We start from the raw sequence: 26,373 nt of genomic DNA on the forward strand, positions 1-26,373 counted from the left end.
AAAGAAGTTTATTTAGCTCACAATTTTCAACGTTGAAAGTCCAAACAGTATGGCACAGCTCCTAGCAAGGGGCCTCTTTGACTGTGTCACTTCATGGCAGATGGTAGTGACAGAAGTACATGTGTGAATGAAAGATTTGTCAAAACTTGGTTGTCAATATAAGTATATGGGTATATATCAGAATTCATTTCTATTTCATTGATTTGTCTTTTTTTATATACCATGAACACACTACCTTATTCACTGGAGCTTTATAATAAATATTAAAATCGGAAAAAAAAAAGAAAGATTACATCTCAAACCAAGCCCAAGAGAGAATCAGGAGTTGAGCTTGCTCTCATAACAACTCACTCTTGGGAGAACTACCTTAATCCCTTCCAAGGGCAGTCTTTTCAGCAGTAAGGACCTCCTAACAGACCACACTCCTTAAAGGTCCCACCACCTACCAATACTACCTTCCTAGGGTCCAACTCTGCAATAAATGTCCTTTGTGGGTAGGACATATTTAAATTTTATCCAAACCATAGTGGTGCTTATATAGCCGATTTCTTAGCCTCTTCCTAAGGTCAGGAACCAAGGATTCTACTTCAAATTTATCAATAAATATACAGATTGAGGGCACCATAGCACTTAGCTTGGTAAATAAAAATCAAATATTTGTTATCAACAGAGTGATGATAAATAAGCATGGTTCACACAAATTATTAAAACACTGCTGCTGGATAAATTTTTAACTCATTTGGAACTCCCTTCATGGAAACTTGAACAAATGTGTTGATCAAAAATGTCACCACAGCAGAAAGAAAAATATTTTCTTAGCAAATACACAGTTTCATTAGAGGTCAATCTACTAAAAACATTTGGTTCAGATGTCTGGTTTCTGCTTAAGCTATCCTGTGTCTATGTTGTTATATACCTATCAGTTCTCTTTACAAAAATCTTCAGCTAGCTGTGTTTCATATTGGCATCATTTCTATTTTTTCTGTTTTCAGTGTCTAAACTGGCACTTATAAGGTAGGGATATTTGGCCAATTAGGAATCTGTCACTGAATGCTAAACAAGCATTATTTGTTTTCCTTCCAAAAGTCATTTTTGGTTCTTGCCCTGTCACATAGCACACAGCCTGTAATTACATTTGTTTTCATCTCTGCACTGATTCCAGCTTACAAGGTTACCAATTTCTTTGCAAGTAAATTTTTAGTTGGGTAAACAAAAAAGCTCTTCATGCTTATCTGCAACTTTCAAGAATAAAATATATGTAAAATTAAACTCTAAACTTCTACAACATTGAATTATACTTTCCCCTATTACTGCCTGCCATGGGATGGTCTTACTGAAGTTTCTAAGAACAAAACACCAAACACAAATGATTTTCATATAGTGTAGAGTATTCGTAGTGACTAAAACTGTCCTCCTCCTTTCACTTTCTCCTGTCTATACTATACAATTAAAGACTCTGACTGAATGCTGAAAAATTTAGGTTCTCTATCTCTGTCTAACACCCTCTGCATTATTGGACATTTTTTCCATCTGTAATCTAAAGTTCTTAGAATATGTACATCAAGTGTACATATTCCATCCAGGCGCAGTGGTGCACACTTATAATCCCAGCAGCTCAGGAGGCTGAAGCAGGAGGATCCTGAGTTCAAAGCCAGCCTCAGCAAAAGTGAGGCACTAAGCAACTTCATGAGAACCTGTCTCTAAATAAAAATAGGGCTGCGGGTGTGGCTTAATGGTTGAGTAGCCCTGAATTTAATCCCCAGTACCACAAAAAAAAAAAAAGGAAGGAAGGAAGAACAAAAGAAAGAAAGTGCACATATTCCACGAATTATATACCTTACATATAGTGTAATACTACTATTTACAAAGGCAAAAAACTAAATATTAATGTTAACAGAGTATAGACCATTGGTCTGCACAAAAAAACTCTAGTCTTACCACTATAAGTAAATCTCTTTATTGTTGTGATTTGGTAACACTTGAATTTTTTAACAGTGAATTAAGGACGGGTTCAAGGGTAAAGCAGACATCATCCAAAAGAACAGCACATTGTCTAGTTGGGAAAGGAGACATTATATATTTTCATTGTTATGGTTTAGATCTGGAATAGCCCCCAAAAAGCTCATGGTGAAAGCTTGGTTCACAGTGTAGCAAGGTTCAAAGGTGGAACTTTTAGGCAAAGATAGGGACATGAGAGCTTTGTCCATTAGTGGACTAACCCATTTGATGGAGTAATCCTTTGATAGCTGAATGGAGTACTGAGATGGGGGACATAGTTGGAGAAGGTAGGTCATGGGGTTAGGGATATGCTCTGGAATGGTTTGTCTTCTGGTGCTCATGCTTGCTTGTTTCCTCTTTCTCTCTCTTCTCCCTCTTTCTACCTCTCTACATGCCAAAATACATCGTTCCTCCTCTAAGTTGTTCTTATTAGGTATTTTGGTCACAGTGATGAAAACCTGACCATTCCCAATTTATAAAAATGATACTGATAATTTTCATGCAATATTAGAACAAAAAGAAATAGGGTAGAACAGTTGCTCATAAAAGGTATCCCAGTATATGTAACTTAATATAATTGACGGATTAAAATAATTGAGGCAATAAAAATAGTTTATGTATGTAGACATGAATTATCATAACTGCCCATCTTAGAACATAAATATATTACCTTCATCTGAGAGTATAACAGCCTCTTTGTTTCTTTGTTCTAGTATCAAATACATAACATCTAATCTCCTTAAGGCTAACCCCACTACCTTTCCACCAAATATGTGCCTTGCTATAAAATGGTCAACTCCCATCCTCCTTTGTCTCTCCTCAACATATTCCTTTGCATGGTGCTCTTTCCTGAAGCCTATAAACATCTCACTGTACCACCTGATAACAAATTTAAACAAAAATCCTCACTTGACTCTAAATCCTATTCCAACTATGATTTAATATCTCTTCTTCCTTTCACACCTCACCTTTTTTATTAATAGGGAAATAAAAAAATTACCTATACTTTCCACCCCCACTACTAATACATACTGAGTTTTTAATCAATTGATAAATTATCAAAACTATAATAACTAATATCATTATAAATTCCATCCCATGCCCCAAGGTATTAGAGCAGTTGTACTTCCTCGCAAAACAATGCTAACTAAAGTTTCTGAGAACTTCTTCATGTATTTTTTTTTCTATCTACTTGTCATCTACTTGCTCTTCTCTTGTCTCGTTTCTGCTGATGGCTACACATCCATCATTTATATTCTGGGTTCATCTCCTGCAGGAAACCAAGCTATGTTCCCATGGGTGAGTTAGATCCTCCTCCTAAGCCACCCCTTTCATTATATTTATTGCACTGTGGTACAGCCACTGTTCATACCTTATCTCTCTCACATAGATTCTTTTAATATGGGATAGTGTGTTAAACATTTTTGTGTTCTTATGTCTTGAATAAAATCACAGTAAATAAAATGTGGGCAGGGGAAGTGATGACCAATAGGTACTAAGCTGTACTTAGATGGGAGTAAGAAGCTCTGATGTTCTCTTGCAAGGTAGTGTGAATATAGATGGCAAAAAGCTATAAATCAGGTGCAGTGATACACATAAGTAAGCCAGCTACTGGGGAGGGTGAGACGGGAAGATCACAAGGTTGAGGTCAGCCTAAGTAACTAAGCAAAATATATTTCTTTTGATCTGGATGGTCCAAAATCCAGGTACTTCTCTTTGTTAATTGTCAGTTCATTGCCTAATTACATTACTCACCCTTGCCTAAATTTTTATATATGTAGCAATAAACTAAAAAATATGGAACCAACTTTCATATAGATACTAGTGTCTTTTTTGACTAAAGCTGTATCAAAATAAAAATAAATAGGATTTAGAGTATAGATCATCAGTAGAGGCTAGCATGTGGGAAGTCCTCGGTTCCAATCCCAGTACCACCACCACCTCTCACCCACAAAAAGAAAAGAAAGACAAAAGAAATTATTTTGAATGTTTTTTGCCATAAAAAAGCAGTACATGTTTACTCTGATTACATAATATATGCATGCATCATGATACTCCATTAATATGTACTATTCTGTGACTTTATGTATCAGTTAAAAATAAATTTAATTTAAAATAGGAAAATTATAAAATTAATTTTTCCTCTCAATTAGTAATGAATTAAATACTTCCAAGTGTTTTTTGTGGTGCTTTAGTTAAAAAAAAAAAAGACACTAAATATAACTAATCTATATGAAAGTTGGTTCCATATTTTTTAGTTTATTGCTATGTATATAAAAATTTAGGCACTGGGATTGTGGCTCAGTGGTAGAGTGCTTGCCTAGCATATGTAAGGCACCGGGTTCAATCCTCAGCACTACATTAAAAAAGTAAATAAACAAAATAAAAGTATTGTTTCCATCTACAAGTAAAACGAATTTAAAAAAAAATTTAGGCAAGGCTGAATGATATAATTAGGCAATGAACTGACAAAATTAACAAAGAGAAGTAGCTAGATTTTGGACAATCAAGATCAAAAGAAATATATTTTTCTTGAACTATCATTCATAAACATGGATTAGTCATTGATATGCTTAGTACTGGATCTGGATCCAACTTTCTCAATTTGAGAGTTTTTGTCCTCAATTGTCACATGATATAACTAAGAGTCAATGGTATCTGTTACATAAGTGAAGCTACAACAATGGACAATGCCTAGAAGGATCTATTAAACAGTAAATGTACTGGAAGAGAAAGTATTATTTATGATTTAGAGAAAAAAGAGCAAAGGTATATAGGATATTTCAAAAGATTTCAAAGCATATGCACATTAGTCTTGGAAGAATTGAAGGATTTCCATGTGAAGGAAAGAATGGAATAAGATAAGGGAAATAACAGAGTTAATGCACAGAAATGATTCCACTCAGCTGTCCCCTCTACGAGCCTTCCCTGAGCTCCCAGCCAGCCCTTCACCTCTGAGGCAGTATGTGACAGGGACATCTTCCGGAGCCCTATCTCCATCACAGCACAGACCACAAAGGCTTGTGCTGGTCTTATTTGTCTCACCTTTACTAGATGATTAACACCTGGGAGAAAAGGATTAAATATTTTTTCTGCATCTTGCAGAACAGTGCCTGTTTGTGGAATTATGAATAAATGAAAGTAATCATCCCATAGGTTGCAGGGCAGGGTGGGGGGAAATACTTCTCTGTAGGAAGTCACCGAAAGTTGAAGTCATTATCATTTGAGATACAGCATCATTTCTTTGAATAAAATGCCAATTCTTAAGAATAATTCAAAGAAATTATAATGTACTTACATACTTTTATAAGGAATTGTGATGATAGAATGGGATTTATATTCCCCAAAGACATAAATTTCTGTCAAGTGTGTTAAAGTGACCAAGTACACCTCACTTGGTGAAGTATACATTCAGCCAGAACCTGGAAGTTTTTGCCCATTGGAATCTCTCATTTCATGTGGATGTGCACATTTCAGTTGTATGCTTTGTTTTTAATATCATCAGGCTTTTAATCCAAATACTTCATGCACTTGAATTAGACACACACTACTTATAAAGACATTTTTAAGAGAGAGGGATAGGGAGTCTTGTTTTCTGCTCAGAATGCTAAGAAGTGAAATTCTAGAAGGATTTGGAAACATAGATGTTTACAGGAATCATTCAATATTGGTGAGGGAAGGAAATGGGAGAAAGAAACACAGAAATGGAGTCGCACCTTCCCTGAAGGAAAGGGAGGGCAAGCAGCATACTCCCAAAGTTTTGTGCTCAAGAAATGTCAGTGGAATAAATCAAACCTTGTAAATAGTCACGTTACATACAAATCCCTCAATAGACTTCACTGTAATGAAAAATAAGAGAAAAATACAAAATAAGGAATCAAGAGAGTGTGAGAAAACCCATGACCACTTATTCATAACATTTCTTCCTCTGTTCCTCCTCCTTCTCTTGCTCTTGTATAATTATTATTATTTATTGATGATAGTGAAATAAAGGTTAGTGGGTTCACCTTCAGGAATAGACAGAAGAGGTAAAATCAAGGGAAAGAGTAAGTTACAAGGACTTAAGGGAACTCTATAGAGTAAAGGAAGTGTCAAGTGCTTTGATTTTGATGGTCTTTACCAGCCTATACTGATTTATCAAGATCTGTAGGACCACACAGCTAAAAAGGAGGTTTTAATAAGTGCAAAGTATACCTCAATAAACATCACTTTAAAAATGAAAAAAAAAAGAGAGAAGAAGATAACAACATTTAACAGGTTCATTAGGTTGTTTGGAAAAATAAGCAGTGTTTCTACCACAAAGACAAATTTATTATCTATAAAGAAAAGCATGCATATATTGAACTTTAACATAGTACCACTCTAAAGAACATTTAGGGAACTTTAGTTTTATTGTTATGATAGTTTAATACTTGATATGTTTACATATTTTTTCTAATTTGAAAATTCCAGCTTAACCTGAAACCTATAAAACATAATATCAGATTATTTTAGATTTTTTTTCCCATAATCATTTCCTATTTTACCTAGAAACATTGTGTGGAGCCCTTTGCTGAAAAGCAGATCATTTTATAAGGTTATAAATTGGAAGTTAGGTTTCTTAAGTAGACTATATTTAGGGAAATAACTATAAACCTGGATCCAAATTTTAAATCCTAACTGAAAGGTGAACAAATCTATTACCCACAGATATTATGAATGATTCCTCCAACTATTATACAATGTACTTGAGATTCTCCATAGTATTTTTTATTTGTTTTAATTAGTTACACATGACAGTACAATAATCTTGACATATCATACATTTGAATCAGATGGGGTATAATTTCTCATTTTTCTGAGTATACAAGTTGCAGAATCACATTGGTCATACAGTCACATATATACATACAGCAATAATAATGTCTATTTTATTCTGCTGTCCTTCCTATCCCCCCTTCCCCTCCCCTCCCCTCCCATATCTTCTCTCTACCCTATCTAATGTGACACACTTCTTTTTTTATATAACACAAATCTGACCTATGTAAATTTATGTAAATGTTCCATAGTCATAGACTTTCAGGGCTTAAAGTGGCCCTGGATAATACATCTTAAGTTTTACAAAGGAAGAAACTGAGGCCCAGAGAATTTAAGTCACTTCCCCCAAATCACCAAGTTAGTCCATGACAGAGCTGCAATTTGAATGCAGATTTCCTGTGTTCTGGTCCAGTTTTAATTTAGAAGCTTTTCATTAAAATTATTTCAACAATTCATTCATGAAAGAAAGTAACAGTATATTTACTTGAAGCCCTCATCTCTTTAACTGCATGTTTCTCTCTACCCAAGTAAAGAGTCTTAAAATATACCAGAAAGTAGACAGGCCTGAGAGAAGATGGGCCCTTTGTCTAAACACCTGGCTCAGATTGCTGGGGACATTTGTCACCAGTTTAAACTTCTTGCTCCAAGTCACCTTCTGACCCAAGGAAAAGAGATACAATGCCACAAACAGGCCCTGAGAGCTGGACTAGGATTTTGAGACTGGCTTCCTGAGGAGAGATGAATTAGGGAAAAGTAAAAACAATAGTGGATTCAGCCTTCCGCCAGGAAGCTACATTTTTGCTCATAGAAAGACTGTGTCCATCTGCTTTGTTTATCCTCAAGTCAAAGCCTCTATTCTTATTTTTTTTCCTATTAAATCCTGTTTGGGGACTTTGGGAGGTGTTCTAGGTTGTTATATAAAAAGGCCATTTTACTTTATTCAATTCAAGGTTTTAAACTTTTAAAATATGAACAGCTTTACTTTCCTTAACTTCTATGAAGAATCTTGTGTTCTTTTGAATTATTCATATGACTGTTTACTTCAAAGAACAAATTTATTTTGCATCTAGCTAAGTATTCATCCTAGCAGTGAATGCTAAAATAATAACAGTGTTCTTATGCAGGAATTTACATCTGACAAATAAAACTATTTGACTTATAAGACAGAAAATTATAAAGAATTATAAGTGAGAGAATTAAGGCTATAGTACTTACAAGCAGTTTATAAGGGAAGAGTCAGGACTTCATTCCAGTCATCTGACTCAGGTTTATGCTACTGGAGTCTCTTGCCAGATTGAGTTAGTGAGGCCAAGTGAACTCACATAGCTGCCTACTCCTCACTGGCCTCTCAGGGAAGGTGCATGCCATCCCTCACAAAGCATTGCCTGCAGGGTCAAATAAGTCTAGCATGACATCCTTAAAAACTCAGAAAAGTAAACAGAGGTTTTATGTATTGGGCATAGCTCCACCTTTTTCAAACAACTGAGCCAAAGTGCAAACAATTGATGAAAAAACTTTATATCAGAAAAAATAATTAAATTAAATGAGTATACATAATGTCAAGTTTCTGAAATGCATCCCAATACCAAAGTGTAACTTTCAGGGATTTTGCAGGTTTGCTTTTCCTGACTTGCTTTGTGAATAATCAAGAGTTTAGTACAAGCTTATCCCAAAGGAAAAAAACAAGAGATTAACAAAAATTCATTATTACCATTTCAAATTTCCTAGTTATACCCCTTGCACACACTCCCCCCAGTGGTTTTGCCCCAGGTACCTGGGATTCACTGCACCCCTATCCTTCCTCCTATCAAGCCTAGTAACTGGTCTTATAGAAATTATTTTAGTTATGAAAGAAACTATCAGTAATGGCTCAATCAGGGAACCCATCCTTAAAGTACTAACAACGTCAACATTTCCTGATGCCCATAAAGTAGGAAGCATTTAAAATATCAAGCATGATAAATTGTTAAATTGTTCAATATGAAGAAGAAACTGTATCTCAAAGAAGATTAATAACCTGCTCAAGGTCACAAATTTAGCAAAGGACAAACTCCAGGAGGCAACTGTGAGACTCCAAAGACACTGGCTTTGTTAACTGCTTTTAGAAAGTAGATGGAAAGGGAGTTCTAAATGAAGGGATTGCAAATTATTAAAAAAAAAAGAAAAAAGTAAATGCTTTGTGAAATGGTAATGGTTGGGAACTCAAGGAATTTCCCAGGGTCAAAAGAAATTGAAATGGCACTGGTTGGGAACTCAAGGAATTCCCCAGGGTCAAAAGAAATCTCACTGCTGAGTCAACATCTACTCCCACGGTCTGTAGACCTAATTGATAGTATCTTTGCCTTTGGCCCAAAAGAATAAAGATGTATCATTTTGGCACCTTTTATTTAATCTGAATTCATTATCTTTCAGATATGTAGAATTTAAAAAGTAGAAGTCAAAGAGTAAAAATTGAGAGATACCAAATTCTTTGAAATTCTCTGAAAAATCTTACATCATAAAGGTATGGTCATAGGGATTAGCACAAAGCCTCACAGATGCTATGGGAGCCAACTGTCAGCTGGAATTGTCTGCCTACTGCCACTTAATGCTTTTCATGCCCTCTTTCCTATCCTCCACATCCTGCTGATTGCCACAGTGACGTGAGATTTTACTCAAGTATAATTTGAAACTTGCTGTAAAAAGTCCTTAGAAAGAACATACAGATTTAATTTTTTTTAAGTTACCTAAGCAGAAAGGGGAAGGCATTGACCTTGCAGACAGGGAGAGAAGGACAGAGATGGAATGGAAGTATCGATTCTAAAATGGTTCCAGGGAATTTGTCACTTGGGAACAACGCCTTAAAGTTCAGTTGGCCATGATAGGTGACTTTGGACATATATGATGTGGCAATTTAGGATTCTATCCCAAAGAAACTCAAAAGTCCTTTTCAGAAACAGTGGGAATCTGGTGAGCAAATTTCAATTCTGAATATACTAGGCAGCTTTCAGTTCCTATTAGAATAGGATTGAAGGGATTATAATGTTTCTATTGTGGAACCCTCCAGGAATAAGTGCTCAGCATCTATGGCCACGGAATTTTATCCTCTTATAGGTGAGCAGAGCACCTCTGGGATACTGGAGTTTCTACCCAGAACCAGGTCAGCTGATGCTGATGCCAGAGAATATTGAGGAAAACATCCTAAAAGACAAATTACCATATAATGAGCTCACATTTCAAGGAAGTAATGTTATTAAAACTGTGCACTGCAGCAATAACTACAGAGGGCATGTGGAGTGCCTTAGTTCCCTATGGAGTAAGAAAGAAGTGGATACCCAAGAAGTATGTTTTCACAGAAAGTTAAGGAGAAGTCTATAATCTAAGGCAAAATTTGAGAAAGTGACATCCAGATGGTGCTGCTGCAGTGTGTGACCCTAGAAAGGGAAAGATGACTGCAGAATCCTGAATGCCTTTCCCTCCAACAGAAAAGAGGTTGAGAGTATATTTATCTAAATTAATTAATTAATTAAAATAAGCCATCTGTTTCTAGATTAATTCCCTAGAACTGGTCATCAGCAAGAGGCAGCTCAAGTGAGAAAGTTTATGAAACATACTATTTATATATTGAATATACTACGATATTATAAAATGTGCTATTTAATTTTAGTTTGTCATCCTCCAGATACTCAAACCCAAGCACCCACAGGGGCCCTTGAAGTATATTTATTGATTTAGCATTCTAGAACTAATTGTTTCAATTGGTCTCATGTAAATGAAAATTCTTACATCAGAATCTCTCACTTGCCTTGGAATGTTTAGTGCCTTTCTGTCCTCTCAAAGCAAGCAGAAGTCTTCTTTGCTGAAATATCAGAGGTTCTGTGTTTACAACCAAAGACTGAGAAAACTTCTGTGCAGTTTATCTTTCCATGGTAGATGCTTAGCCTCACCTCCACCAATCCACTGTACAAGAAATTCTAGCTAAAAATTTAGTCCTAACATGAGAAAGACGATTTAATAATAGCACAAGAAACTTGATGCTCTGAATTAAACTGTAACTTGTCGTTTCTTCAATATAAAGCTCTAGAAAGATTGAAAAAGAAAAAGCTTAAAAATACTTTCAAATTAGCATAAATGAATCTGATATGTTCTTTCTTCTCAGAAAAAAATAGCAGATAATGGTTCTTGAGATAAATGAAAATACTAAATCTCTATAAATAAGTTTTATTTGCTATGGAAACTGTCCATAAATTCAGAATTCCATAATGAGAAAATGTAAGGATGATGACCACACAATGACCATATTGAATATCAAAGATTTAATTTAAAATGTCAAGGTTATAAGTACCTGGTAAAATTATCTCTGCATCTCTCCTCCCATGTTAAACCCATCGTTGTTTTTTAAATTGCAAAATCTATAAAGAAAGCAAAGTGCTCCAAAGTTAGTAAAGTGTATAAATCATGTGGCTATATGCTACACCATTTTCTGCTTTCTGGAGTCAATTCACAAGAATCTCCTGGGAGTAGAGGGAGTGAAATAAATTAACAGCTTTTGGAAAATGCTGCAGAGCCTGGGAAAAGATGGTCACCCCCACTACTGTATCCAAATAGTCCTGGGAGCTGCCTTGTAAATCCCTGTGCAGTGAAGCAATTCCTCTCATTTCGCATGCAGCCCAAAGCAAGGCAGAGTGGATAATAAGCCTCAAATTTTTAATAAAGACTTTTATGACTATCATATTTTCATAAAATAAACTCTGAAGCAGAGTTGGTAGACAGATATGAGGTAGCACTGGGACATGGAGTGGGTCATGCTTGGCTTGCACACACTTTGAGAACAGTCACAGGCATGTGGGATGTGAAATAGGAGAGACCGTGATGCTTCAAAGAACAGAGACATTAGAAGTGTCCAGGAGGAAGAGGGCTTTGCTTTTACTTTCTTTTTTTCTTTTCAGTAGTAAACCAACATAAGAAGACAATACAATATATCCCTTCTATCCCAATAGCAAAAAAATTAAGAAAATTTAAGAGAATCATTAACACATAAAGTATTGATATACTTTCAAAATAAATAGTAGATAAAATTTGAATTTGAGTTCTACATTAGACTTTAATCTCTTTGAGAACAAAAGTTATTGCTTTACTTCTATATTATCTAACATATTGGTTCTCCTAATCAACCCAACAAGCATTTGCTATGTTTGCTATTATTATTAAATAGTAATGTAATAATATGAAATGCCTTGACTAAGCCCATTCTTTTGTTGGGAGCCACACTAACATGAAGGTGGTTTATACACAAAACTATCTCCATAATAACATTTGAGGTAAATATTATTAATCCAGTTTTATGGATGAAGAAATCAAGACATGGTGAAGTCAAGAAAAAATTGTCCAAGAATATGCAAATATACTTTGCAAAACCTGAAACTGAATTCTGTTCACTCATACTTGAATGATAGGAATTGTGGAGAAAATTTTTCTCAGATTTTCACAAATAATTGTCAGTTGGCATTTATGCAGAAAAGAGCTAACCAAAATGAATTTATGGAATTGACCTTATCTCCCAAGAAACACAGCATCTGTTAACATCAGCACACATTAAACCTTTTGAGAACACACACTGAAAGGAAAGGGGATATTTACTGTAGACTAGAACCCTCTAATTTATTAGAGAATAGAAGATTTGAAATACCACTTGAAGGAAAATGTCAATAGGCAGAAAGAAGCTGAAATTAGAAGGATGGGAGTACCCAATTGCAAAAATTAGATGTGGGAACAGTAAAAAAATAGCTCTGGTCTGAGAAAGGATACTACACAGTGTGCAACCATTAACAGTGCTAAGTAACAATAATAGCTATAATAATGGTTATTTGGTTAGAGGGAAGATGATCACAAATAGCCTTGAAAGTCAGCTGGATGATTCTGGCATTCTAGGTTTAACAAAAAGTAGATACACAAGGATTTTGTGTCAACATGGTGTGCTAAGTATGATGCAATAGAAAAGTCTGAGTAAATTATTAAACTGGGGATTGACCTGAGAAAAATAGGTCTTAGAAAGACAAATCTGGCAGGAACATGTAACATGAATCCATGGAAAGAAAGCATTCTCAACAGAATATGGTTTATGTAGTGTACCGAGTTTTGTGAGATGGTAAAGGAGGAACAATTAGATCAAAACTAAGGAGAAGTGTTAGTTCTGAGTGAGATCTGCACAGAGATTTTTAAAAAAGCAAAAGTGTGTGTGTGTGTGTGTGTGTGTGTGTGTGTGTGTGTGTGTTGGGAGGTGAGCACTATAAAAATTCTGTACTTAGAGGCAAACAATAACAACCAATGTAACTAAAATTCTAGAAATGGGCCACATCGTGGACAGTCATTTATGCCATGCTAAGATGTTTGAACATTATTGTTTGGTAAAGTTTCAGGAGCCAGAGAAGGATTTAAGGAAGGTCAGACTTTAGTTATATATCACACTAGCTGCAGATGGAATGCGCAGATGGGAAGGGGTCACATAAGAGGCAAGGAGGTCAATTCCTATGCTACTGTAGTCATCCAGCGATTGATGAAGACGGCCTGAACCACATTGTAGAAGAGATGAAGTAGAGGTGTTTCATAAATGTTTATCATGTAAAATTTTAGAGCTTAGGGACTGCTTAGAATTTTACTGATTGAATGTCCAGATTGGATGATGTTGCCATTATCTGATATAGATCTACATAAGAAAAATGACCCAGCCTTACAGAGAAGATTATTAATGGAGTTTTGGATACATTAAACTTGAAGTGGTTCTGTATTATTTAATATATTCTTGTGAAGTTCATGCCAAAAATCAGAACTGGAGAGATTTGATATTTATCTGCATTTAGCTGTGAAACAAGACTGACAGTATGTGAGATTCCTGGAGAGCTTAGGAAGAGCCCATCCAGAGAGAACCAACAAACCTATGAACATTTGAATAGCAAAGTGCTAAGGGAGGAAAGAGGGCAAGGAACCCATGGATGAAGCTAAGAGGGAAGGGTCAGAGAGGTGGGGGAAGAATCTCCAGCATACAGGATTTCAAGAAAGCTGGACCAGTCAATGCTGCCAAATAAAGGAGAAAGGCCTGATGAAATACTGAGAAAGCAGCCACTGGAAGAGCACAATGCTCACCCTCGTCCTACCAGACCAACTTAGGTGGAATCGGAGGGTCCAGAGTCAGAGTACAAGAGTCAGAGTGAGGCCATGGGAAGCAGGGACAGATGACTATAACGGTCCTTTAAAGCAGGCGGACTAAGGAAAAAGATAAGTGAGAGCTAGATGTGGGCCCTGGCAGAGAGCAGCACTTGTCTGCAGGTGAAATGGGGGTAGACGAAGGAAAGAGAGTATTTCAATTTATAGAAATGAGAGCACAATTGGGACAGCAAGATCCTCAATGAGATGAGCACAAACAAAACACTGGAGAACAAATTCAGAAGGTACTTCAAAACAATTCAAAGAGTTAGTGAAAATTTTATAAAACTATATACTAGGGTTTTTATCTATGATGATTGAAATAGATTGCCCTATCAATTTCTGTGTCTTGGTTACTCTCAAATTACCTTTGGGTAAATTTCCCAAGTGATCCTCATAAAAGTCCCATCAGATTGACACAAGTGAGCACTATTTCCTTAATTTCAATGTAAACCAGGTGCAGTGGCACAGGTTTATAATCCCAGAGACTCAGGAGGCTGAGGCAGGAGGATCACAAGTGCAAAGCCAGCCTCAACAACTTAACTACTGAGGCAATTTAGCAAGGCCCTGTCTCAAACTACAAAACAAAAGGGCTGGGGATTTGGCTCCATGATTTAGTGCCCCTGGGGTCAATCCCTGGTACCAAAAAAATTGTTTTCAACTTGAGGATGTGAAGGCCCAGTGAAGCTAAAGGACTCTGCAGGTTACAGAGCTGCTAAAGAGAACAATGACCAGGACCCTGGTGTTTTCTTCTGTGAGGTTTGGACAAGGCTTTCTGTACCCGTGAAACTATGTAGAATACTACAAGGCTGTGGTCCTATGTTGAAAGTGGTGTTTCCACCAACAATGTAGTTTATTGTTACCTTAAAACTGAATTCATGCTGGGTACAGTGGCTCATGCGGGTAATCCCAGTGGCTCCGGAGGCTGAGGCAGGAGGATTGCAAATTCAAAGCCATCCTCAGAAAACGTGAAGCACTAAGCAACTCAATGAGACCCTGTCTCTAAATAAAATATAAAATAGGGCTGGGAGGGATGGAGTTGTGGCTCAGTGGCAGAGAACTTGCCTCGCACATGTGAGGCACTAAGTTCGATCCTCAGCACCACATAAAAATAAATAAACAAAATAAAAATTTAAAAAAATAGGACTGGGGATGTGACTGAGTGGTTAAGCACCTCTGGGTTCAATTCCCAGTAATTAAAAAAAAAAAAAAAGCTGAATTCACAATTCTGATTAAATAGACATCCCAAATAGAGAAGGAAAAAAAAGAAAGAAAATAATGAGACTCTTTCTCCTTTCCAAACCTAAACTTTAAAAGAAAGATAAATATTTTTTAGTTTAATATTATATCAGAATGTTATGGGGACCAAGTTCTATTCATTTATTAATGTTAATAATTAATTTATTAATGTTGCTAACATTACTGCTTTCTCTGTAGAAGGCAAGATATGGATAAGGGAAACAATGTTTTACCGGAATTTCCCTGACATGTTATTCCTTAGACAATTCATTCAACATAAGATGGAACCATCTTGATTTCTTTTGAAGGTTTAGTTGTGAGTGTATCAATAAAATAAAATTAAAAAACCTAAGGCTGCCAATATGGGTCATACCTTTAAAGCAAAAATTCCCACTGAATTGACTGTCCCTGCCCCATACAAATACCAAGAATAGATTGCCTTGTAAATATAGAATATGACCATTCATCCATCTAACACGAAATTTAGATGAGTGCATGAAATTTACATAGAAAGAAACATAAAGGAAAACTAACTTGTCAGTATCTTCTTAACAATTCCATTTGAGCCCAGAAAACTTTTTCAAGATGTAAATTTTATAGTTAAAAAAAAATCAAATACCTCACATTTATTAGTAAATTGAGAATGTCTCATGCCACATCTTTGAGGAAGTTTCCAATTTCAGGGATATAGACCATATAGAATATTATGCCAAAGAATTAATCATGTCATTAACTCTAAGATAGACTTGTTTTGTATAACCTTGTGCAACTTACCCAAATGTATATCTTACATTAATTATTCACAATTCTAATATTTTCCCCTACCATTACTAGCTCTCTCAAATGTAAGCCTAAACTTTTCAATTTTGTGATCTCAGAGAAAAAAAAAAATTAGCTCCATAAGTTGGTAGTCCCTGTTCCAACATCTTACAAAGGCCACACAAGGCCTTCAACCTGGGCCAGGCTGAATGCTTAAAAGAGATTTCATTCTCTGACCACAGATACATGATTCCAAACTTGTAAGTCCCAGCTTCTCAAACCAAATCTTCCTCCTGATTTTGCATACACACACACACACACACACACACACACACACACACCATCCTGCATTGTGTGCATATCTAGAGTGATCAGCACCATGAATGTCAGGCCTATGGTGTCAGTACTGAAGGTGTGAAGAGCAGGGAGAGACAGGGAAGGTGGAAGGCAAAAAGTAGACATTCGCCTGGAAACACATTTGCTAGCGTACCTCCTTTGCAGAGTAGAATGGTAGACCTAACCCACCTTGAGGGACCTTTGGGTCTTGGCTGTTTCTCCAGAAATTATGGTGAATTTGCAATGGTTTACCTACACACTTCAGTCACCCTTATGAGTAAAGGGAATGACTAGTAAGTGAGACATCACCAAAACCTCAGAGTGTAGCTTTGGAACATAGAAGCCAAGGGGACTACATCCAGAGCAAAAGAAGTTTAGTCAGAGATTTAATATAAGTGGTTCCCAGTGTGAGTCAGAGCTCTCTGTAGAGCTTTGAAAATATGAAGATTCTTAGCCCACATATGTACCTACTAAATCAGGATATATAGACAGAACCTGTATAGGTAACCAGATCCCCAGTTCTGCAGTCAACTCAGCACTGATCTGTGGATTGCTTACCAACCAACCTGAATCATGGTTAAAGCACACACTGCATTGTTCAATATAAAAAATTCCACTAAACCTATCGGTCTACCAGTCTACATATGCATACTCTTCAGAATACAGCTTCACTTTCATCTGGACAAAAGTTCTAAATACATCTGAATTTACCTGAAGAGAAGTAGGAAGCAGAAAAACATGCAGCCTATTATTTAAGTGCCAGTGACTCTGGCTCTGCCGTCTGCTCGATAATAACTGATAACCAGAGTGCATCTGGCCACTCGAGGATATTCTGTTCATTCACACTACAAGATCCTTTCCAATTAAAGTGGGCAACACATATGCTCATGGCCAGAACTAGAGTTGCCTCCTAATAAATATTCTTCCTCATATCCTACATAGCAAAATTCTATTTAGTGGCATACATTGCCAGTTCTGCCCAGCTAGAAGGCTTTATTTCCTAGACTACCGTAAAATCTTGTGTGACCATAGATTAAATTGGCCAATTATAAGTTTTAAAAGACTTAAAAGTCTCATTTTTTTTAAAAGGATGGGGTCACAGCCTTTAGCTCCTCTCTCCTAATCCTCTTTTCACATGCCTGGAAAGTACATGTAATGGCTGGAGCTCCAGCAGCCATCTAGGGGAATAAAATCAAAGACTATACCCTAGGGACAGAAGATGAGAAAGAGAAAAATTTGAGTTCCTGAAGATTTTGTGGAATATACCAGCATTTTACTAATTATTTAAAAGCTTCTTTTACATAAGGAAAAAAACTCATATATACATACATACATACATACTACATTCTGATAAATACACCTGGACTCAAAACAACCATTATACAAGTCTGCATGTCCCACATGATCTACAATATCTATTTCAAGACTAATGAGTTTTAAATAATTTATGAGTAAGCAAGTATGTTAAACTATGTATTCACATATTATACCTCCTTTGAAATGATACCATTCAAGTACTAATGAGTTTTAAGTCTCTGCTTCTTCATAGTGGGATAAATGACAGTTATAACACCATAAAATGCAAGAGATCATAATATAGAAAGGTCTGTGAGCCCCTCTTAGTAATCAGAAATTGACTTGGGGATAGAAGACCAGTGCAGCGTTGCAGTTTGGGTGTTGGGAATTTATGATCCATGAGCCAAATTTGGCACTCAGATGTATTTTATTTGGCTTATGCAATACTTTCTGAAAATATTAATTTTGAATGCTTAAAATGGACATGCATCTTCAGTTCTTCACAAGCTCTATCATCCCCTATTAATGTACAAATACTCACTTGCTTCACTTGTTTATATTACCTGCCTGGCCCCTGGAAGCACCAAAGTTTACAATATTGGAAATAAAATTATATCTCGGCACCATTCCTTCTCTCCATAGCTCACCCAATGTTGAACACAATGATCTAAGATTATTTTCTAAGATTAAGTATGCCTACTTCTAATAAGAAGAATGTATATAGCTCCCTAGATGTTAGACTTTTATTTTCACTATAAACACTCTGGTATTTGCTCTTACAAAAAAACAAGTGTGGAACCTTCCAAAACCTCCCTACACACACACACACACACACACACACACACACACACACACACTTGAAAAATTGACTTGGTCATCTTGACCCATTTATTTTTGCTATTTAATAGTTACAACTGAAGTTAGCCCAACTCCTAAACTTTTTCTTCTCAGTTTTTATGAATTAAACAAAAATCAAATCAGCTCTTAAATTTTATGGAAAAGTAGTACCATTTGGGCCTAAAATGCTTAAAATTTTTTTTTATTTACTTTGATGTTATTCATATGTATTTCCATCAGGCAGACACTGTGTTTATGTTTTACATTTCTAGAAAATAACCCCAGTAAAATATACCTTTAAGTCATAAAAATAAAAGCTCATAAACATGCACTTACATACAATGACAGTTCTCTACATTTCCAAAAAAAAAAAAACGTATTTGTATACAAAGTTAATACTATGGCTTAGTTATACCAAAAAATTTGAAAAAAAAAAACATACTTTTTTAACATGCAAACCTTAGACATTTATTTTATTTATTTATCTAATTTTCTCTTCCTCAAACTCAAAAATCACATAGAGTTTCTAAATTCTGACAATTTTACTAATCTTGTAACATGCCTAGAGAGGGAAAATAAAGTATAGCAAGTATCCATTAGACATCAAAATATTCATGGTAAGTACATACAATATGTAAATAGCTTGGAACATACTGTATTCTGAACATTTTTCTGTATTATCCTTAATTAAGACCATAAGTACTCTTTTTGCTATTGAATTTTTATCACATGTATTAACGCAGGTCGATTAATAAAATAGAGGCATTTGTTCTCTATAAAATTTGATGTTTGGAATTCCAGTTTCTGTGCTATTTGATTATGTGGGGGAGAGGGGTTGGTTCAGGGTGAGGACTTCACTGCACTAAGCATCACATTCTTAACACCTATGTAAATCAGTAGTAAGGAAAACTAAGTTCTCCCTATTTTTCAGAAACACCTACAGAGTAATTACAACTATTTAGAAAGTTTGTTTTTTTTTCTTTTGTTTGTTTGGTTTTAACATATGGCCTCTCCTATATGCCTTTTGAAACATTTATTTATTCACATTCTCAATTATTTCTATGCCTTACAAATGTGATTAATTTTAAAATAAATTAAGGAAGAAAGTTGTACTGAAAGTTTAAAATTAAAGTTGGTCACTTTGGTGAGGGATTTCACAATCAGATTTTCTATTTCTATTAATTTTTCTATGTTTGTTCTCTTTATCCTAACTTCTACTTTCTGTTCAATTACCTCCCCTATCCCTGCAAACAACACGTTTTTCATGCCTTTACAAAGAAACTCAAGCGTTTTTACTTTTTTATAAGTTGCCTCATTTTTTTTGAATCATAAAAAAGCAACATAAAAAATTCCGAGATTTTAGAAAAGTGCCCCCTCTATGGGACTCCTGACAGATTGTTGAATCTTCAACTTCAGATTTTTATTTTCACTCTTTAAAAGTTTTTAGAACTTATGGTCTCTGCTACTTTTTACAAACATCTTTAGAGCAAAAGTACACAGGGGAGAGGAGCAAAAAAGAATATATAACACACACACACACACACACATACATGTATACACACACATATATACAAATGAATATGGAGATTATGAAAGACAGTAACAAGAAAGGATAATGCATGTGCTGTTTTAAAAGCTCGAGTTTGATGTTCATGGTCATGAAACTCTGTAAGGGCCTATTAGAAGAGTACTGCATGTATTTGAAACTTCCACCCTCAAGAGTCAGGATTTAACAATCAATGGAACCAATTAAAAATATGCTTATCTTCTCCTTTAGCCATGCAGTTTTGCTTAACCATATATCCCAATCCTAACATATGCAAATCACATGCGGAGGTGGGGGGGGGGGAATTCAATAACCAGGCAAGCAAGATTTGTCTTTAAAAGAAAAAACGAAAAGCAAAACAAAACCAAAGCTTGTGTCTGCGGGGGAAATGCCCATAAAAGTACTCCATGCCAAATAAGCTATATGTAAGGCATGCTGATTTCCTGCCTCCCGCCCTCCCACCGGCAACCACCACTGTCCTGATAATCAAGTCAGTGGGGTGGGAAAATACCACTGTTTAAGAAATCTGGCTTCTATCAGCCTCTGTCTTGGAGAAATAAAGGAGATTCCCTTTCGGTATGCAGAAATAACTGTAAGATCACAAACAGAACTGGGAAAAAGAAGTTAAGTTTCTGTAAAGAGAAAAGAATGGGGAGCCAAAGACAAAGAAATATCAGAGCTATCGGAGTTCCCGCAGGGGTTTTTCTAAACAAAGAATTTTATGAAGCAGCTGAAGTTCCGTACCAGAAAGACTCCACCCTACCCAGCTTCTGCTGAGACTTTTCCCCGCTCGGAAAGCTCCAGCCCACAGAACAGACCTCTCTGCAAACTCAAGTGCCCATCGCGCTCCGATTGAAGAAGAGTCTTTTAAACTTCCCACTCCCACACTCAAGCTAAGGAACCGATTCTGGGCTTTTCCCCCTCGAAGTAAGTAGTTAGCAGTGTCCCCTCCAAGGGCAGGTAGAGGCGCTCCCGATATACAAACATCCCCTTTCCCAGGTGCAAATCCTTCAGCCCCCTTCTCAAACTTCAAACCGAGCCTCCTCTTCAGGCTCTTCCTGAGGCTTAACATTCCACCTCTGTTCCCAAACCGAGCCATAAACACCGCAAGCAAAGCAAAAGGCAAACTCACCATCCCGGCCTCCTTGCTGGGCTTTTATTGAGACAAATTGCCCTAATAAAACAGTAAGAATGAGGAGAGATCTTGCTTCCACCCAGTTTGCCATCATGTCTAAATATTAGACATGTGGATCCTCCTGGGAGTGAAAAGTAGATTCTGGGGTTATTGTAGCACCATGAAGGCAGCTGTGGGCTCTTCTTTCAGCACCAGCACCAGGGCAGCCTCAGCAATCCCCCTTTTTCAGCACCAGCTCCAGCCCAGTCTGTGAAAACTTTTTTCAAGCGATGCAGCTTTAAATAGGAAGAATGCTGCCTCCACTTCTTTTCCTGCCCCCTTTCAGCTTGTTCAGGCTCATAACCATCCAGTGTCTGCCAAGCAACCGTCTGATTGATGGTAAACAACCGAATCAGAACACGCCTCTTGGTGCCTGAAACTGTCCCAATTTCATGTATGCTTTAAACACAGATGGAGCGAAATAACAGACACAAAACTTTTATTTCTCTTTCCTTTTATTTTTAAAGAAAGCCTGTTAGAGGAAAAGAATCCTATTCTCCCCTCCCTAAACTCTTTCTCCAGACTCACACCCCTTATTTTTTCCACTATAGGCTGAAAAAAGGACATAGAGAGGAAATGCCTAATTTTTGGCATTTGGGTAATTCAGGACTCTCTCCTCCACCTTAAACCTTTAAAGAGTCACATTTTAACCCTTTCTTTTGACTACATAGAAAGGATTCTTGTCTCCTTCTCAGATTGTGTTTCTTATCCCATACTCTGGAAGGGGAGTATTAGACTGAAGTCCAGGTAAAATCAGGTGGAAAAAAAAAAAAACCAATTTTAGGCAAATGAATTTGAAATACATCATACTTCAAATTAAGTTCTTTCCATTTCTCTTAAGGGGCCACATCTGCAGGTTCCTCTCTCACAGACAGTTTTATTGTGTAGAAAAATAATCTACTGAGCTCTTGCAGAGGAATGGGAAGAACGCTGCCTTTGGATGCAGAAAAGCTCAGTTCAAACACCAGATCTGCCACTCACCAATTTTGTAAATGTACACATAGTCCTTTATCTCTGTGCACTCCAATTTTCTTGTTTGAAAAAAGGGCTTTGCCCTGAAGAGTGCTCAGGATTTGGTGACACTAAAATGAGTAATATATTATTAACCAAGTTCCAAATTGCAAAGAGCTGCATAAAAGTAGATGGCAGTGTTATCAACCCTGGACCAGCTTTTCAGGAAATATGGCAGAACCAGTTGCACGTGCCTTTTAAGACCAATATCTGTAAACTTTTATGAAAACCTCAGGCCTGTCAAGATCTTAGTGACCCTCGGTGTGTTCTTTATAACTGAACAAAAAGAAAGAATCAGAATGGATGCCCCACACACTACAGGGTAGTCAGCTATTGAGTAATGATCAGACCCCCCACCCAGGACAAGGCCAAGTAGTGGAGGGAGAGGATGACACAAAGGAAATAAAAAGCATGCCCATCACCTTTAAGGAACAAAAGTAGATGCTGAGAAAATAAATTTGCATAAAACAAATAAATATGAGCCAGAGCATATACATATATGCAGAATGCATTAAGCATAATAGAAATATTGAGAAAAGAGAGGTTATTAAAATGAGATTAGACAAGTAAGGAATTACTATCTTTTTAAAAAAAATTCCTCTATCAGCAACATGGAGGATTCTTTTTAAAATATTTTTAGTTGTAGGTGAACACAGTATCTTTATTTTGTTTATTTGGGGTTTTTTATGTGGTGCTAAGGATGGAACCCAGTGCCTCATACATGCTAGGCAAGCGCTCTACCACTGACCCACAACCCCAGCACCAACTAGCATTTTTTCTTAACAAAAGAAATCCAAGAATCTTGCAGTTTAACTTTGAAGTATAATCTCTAAAGAAGTATTCCAGAGAAGGTCAACTTCCCAAGCACATCTAACTTTCTAACCCTGTACATATCAGTACAACTTGTCACTTGAGTAGTGTCTCATTTCAATGACTGCTATCACCACATGTAGGTCCCAAGGGTGCAGCCCTGCTCCCATTGAATGAATGGCTGAACGGAGACTCAAAACCACTCTTTTGCTAATTTTTTGTACAATACCTGAGAGAGGGAAAGACTTAAAAATTGTCTTGCTCTATATTAAAGAGAGAGACAGGAAAGACTTAAAAATTGTCTTGCTCTATATTGAAAAGAGAGACAGGAAAATAAAGAAATGCAGAGGGAAAATAGCTACACTCAGAACTTGCCAGTTCTATTCAACTATGAGACCATTTTAGACATCAATATCATTCTTCTACCAAAGGGTTAGCACAGTTTCCAAGTATCTCGTGTGGATTCCTTAATGAAGTGCACAGATAACAGACTTGTATAGAGAATCTTTAACTTTCAGAAACTATTCTCCATGCTGAGTGTACAAGATGATAATATTGCACAGTCTGTACTAGTCAGTGTACATAACAGTGTCTACTCAGATGAGTATCTTACTATCTGTTATTTAAAGTTATTATTGTCTTATTAATCCAGTTATTTTAGGCTTAACTGAAATCACATTTCAGTTTATAAAGGAAACATTAAAACACAATGCAACCTCTCATAAAACACAACCTCAACCTCCCCCCAGTTTCTGCCACCTCTTTCCATTATGGTATGATAAGGGTATAGCAAATATTTTCACGAAAGCTGAGATAAATTAGCATTCTATAATGTCCTTTTGACATCTATTGCAGTCAAGGCATAAGTAGTAAAATATTTTACCACTTGGGTTTTCCTTCCATGCTTGATTTTATAGGATTCTATATTACAATTTGGAAAAGACTAAAATGTACACAGGTGTTGACCAGGTGTGCATACTTGATAGAGGATGATGCTATTTTTTAGTCCTTGAAGAACTGATTCTAGCCCTCAGTGCTAGAGCAAGGAGCTCAGAATTCTATCCCAATTCCAATAAACCATCGCAACAGTTCACAAATTATAATATATATGTTGAAGTTAATATTTTTACCAATTCCTACAATGACCCTAAAAGGTATTTTTTTTCAGATTATATGTAAAGACTTTTGAATCAAAAAGCTTACATGCTCAATTTTTCTCAGCTAGTAAGTAGTGAATTAACAATTCTATTTCAGTGATGTCGCATTCCAAAGTCAATGTTCTCATTTGCTTCCTTAAACTACCAGACCCCATACTTCCAGACTCAGGAGAAAGGAAGGCTCAGCATTCTCTCACAGTGGATCTCTCACTCTCAATTCTTCATTCTATCCCTTCAATCCCCTCAGCACATTACTTTCTCAGGGTCCTTTCTCTTCTCTACCTTCCACATCTCTTCCTCTACTAGTCCACTTCCTGCAGCCTGTAAACCTGCTCCCTTCCTGTAGCTTAACTTTCTTTGAACAGGGGATGGGGGCGGGAAGGGAAGAAAGGAGATTTCCCTCAACCTCACATCTTTCTCAGTCTAATTTCTCCTCACACTTCTTCACCTCCTAGTCATCTTCCATGCTCTGCATCACCAGCACTGCCAGAGACATCAACAACTCTTTGCTAATAAGACCAAAGGTTATTCTTCTTTCCTCCCCATAGTGTTTGATGTCTGACTACTCACTCTTACTGAAACCCTTTGCTCCCTTGGCTTCCCTGGTCCCATGTATTCCTCTATGCTAATTCCTCTCAGAAAGTCATTTATGCTTGCCAGTGACTACCAACTCTTTTCCCCCCTGATCACACATTGTCCTTGGCTATGTAACTATTAGATCCTTTAATTTCATTTCCATTTCTGAGGGCTTCATTTGAACATCTTCCTCTAAACAGATCCATGAGACTCACAGTCCAAAATAGAATCATTATCTCCCATTGTTCTTTATGCCAATTAACACTATGGCTGTCCTCCTCATCCCATGAGAGGAGACCTTTCTTTCTCCATCAATCCACCTTCAATTGGTCACCAAGTCCTATCAATTTTGTCATGCAGTCCTTCTCTCAATTATATCCATTTCCTAAAAAATTGAATTCCAAGTGCTTACAGGATATAACATGATATTTTAAAATAATATCAAATGCCTGCTTCTTGATTCCCACCTCCTTCTTCTTTCCTCTTGCCTCATCCATAAGAACAGATCTTCCTGAGTCTCACAAAGCAGTTTCACACCATAGAATTTTACTCAGGTTCTGATCTTCATCTGAAATAACCACCTCCCTGGTCTAATTAATTCCTTCATTTAATAAATGTTTATTGAGTATCTATTATCTGCCAGGTTCTATTCAAGGACACTGAGAATATAGCTCTGAAAAACACAATGTCCCTGATGTTGTGGACTTTACAATTTTGGAAAAACAACAAGTAAGAAAATATGTGAACATGGCAATTTCAGACAATATGTCATAAAGGAAAGAGACATTCTGTTGTTTTAGATTTCTCAATGACAGGATGAATGCAGCAGAGGAGGTTATGAGGAAACACACATTTAAGGAGATAGCAGTGAAACTGAGACCTAAAATATGAAAAAGATTTGTCATTGAAGAAGTGGCGGGGGGGAGGTATTCCTGATAATGGAAACAGTAAGTGTAAATGTATATTAGTTTTCTGTTGTTGCCATAAAAATTACTATTGATTTTATGGCATAAACAACACATATGGATTATCTTATTGTTCTGTAGGGCCAAAATCTGACATGGATGCTATTGGGTTGAAACCAGTCTCAGCAGGGCTATGATGCTTTTAAGAGACACAGAGGGAGAATCTGCGTCCCTAATTTTTGAGTTTCTAGAGGTCATCCTCATTCCTTACCTTGCGGCCTTTTCCTACATCTTCAAGCCGAGACAAGGCATCCCCCTGATACAACTTTTATTCTCTGACCACAACCTGGAAAGGTCCTCTGCTTTTAAGGACCCATGTGACTATACCAAGCCCACTTGGATAATCCAGGATAATTTGCCCAATTGCAAGACCTTTAATCACATTTTCAAAATCATTTTTGGTATGTTAATATAATTGAATTCACAGGTTCCAGGGATTATGACTTGGGCATCTTTGGGAGCCATTATTCTTCCTACTCAAAACAGAAATAAGCTTTGACTAGACAAAAGTAGAGAGAAAACTAGATGACTAATATGGTATAAGGTTGAACACAAAGCTTATAATTTAAACATTATAGATAATAGGGAGAAGATTGAATTTTTTTCTAACTTCAATAAGAAATCATCAATGGGTTTTAAACAGAAAAATCACATGCTCCAATTTACTGACTTATAGAAACTGAATTGCAT

At 36.5% G+C, this 26,373-nt stretch overlaps 1 protein-coding gene across 1 annotated transcript in view; it reads right to left on the minus strand.

Moving 5' to 3' along the window:
* Positions 1-21,222, minus strand: part of Col5a2 (collagen type V alpha 2 chain) — a 133,716-nt gene extending 112,494 nt beyond the window's left edge. The window contains exon 1 of the mRNA XM_026389042.2: positions 21,123-21,222. Within this exon, the coding sequence (XP_026244827.1) occupies positions 21,123-21,219 (97 nt within the window). The 5' untranslated portion in view covers positions 21,220-21,222. The remainder of the gene's footprint in view (positions 1-21,122) is intronic.
* Between the last annotated feature and the right edge of the window lie 5,151 nt (positions 21,223-26,373).

Source organism: Urocitellus parryii, chromosome 1 (genome assembly GCF_045843805.1).
Source record: "Urocitellus parryii isolate mUroPar1 chromosome 1, mUroPar1.hap1, whole genome shotgun sequence".
In the NCBI taxonomy this organism is placed as follows: domain Eukaryota; kingdom Metazoa; phylum Chordata; class Mammalia; order Rodentia; family Sciuridae; genus Urocitellus; species Urocitellus parryii.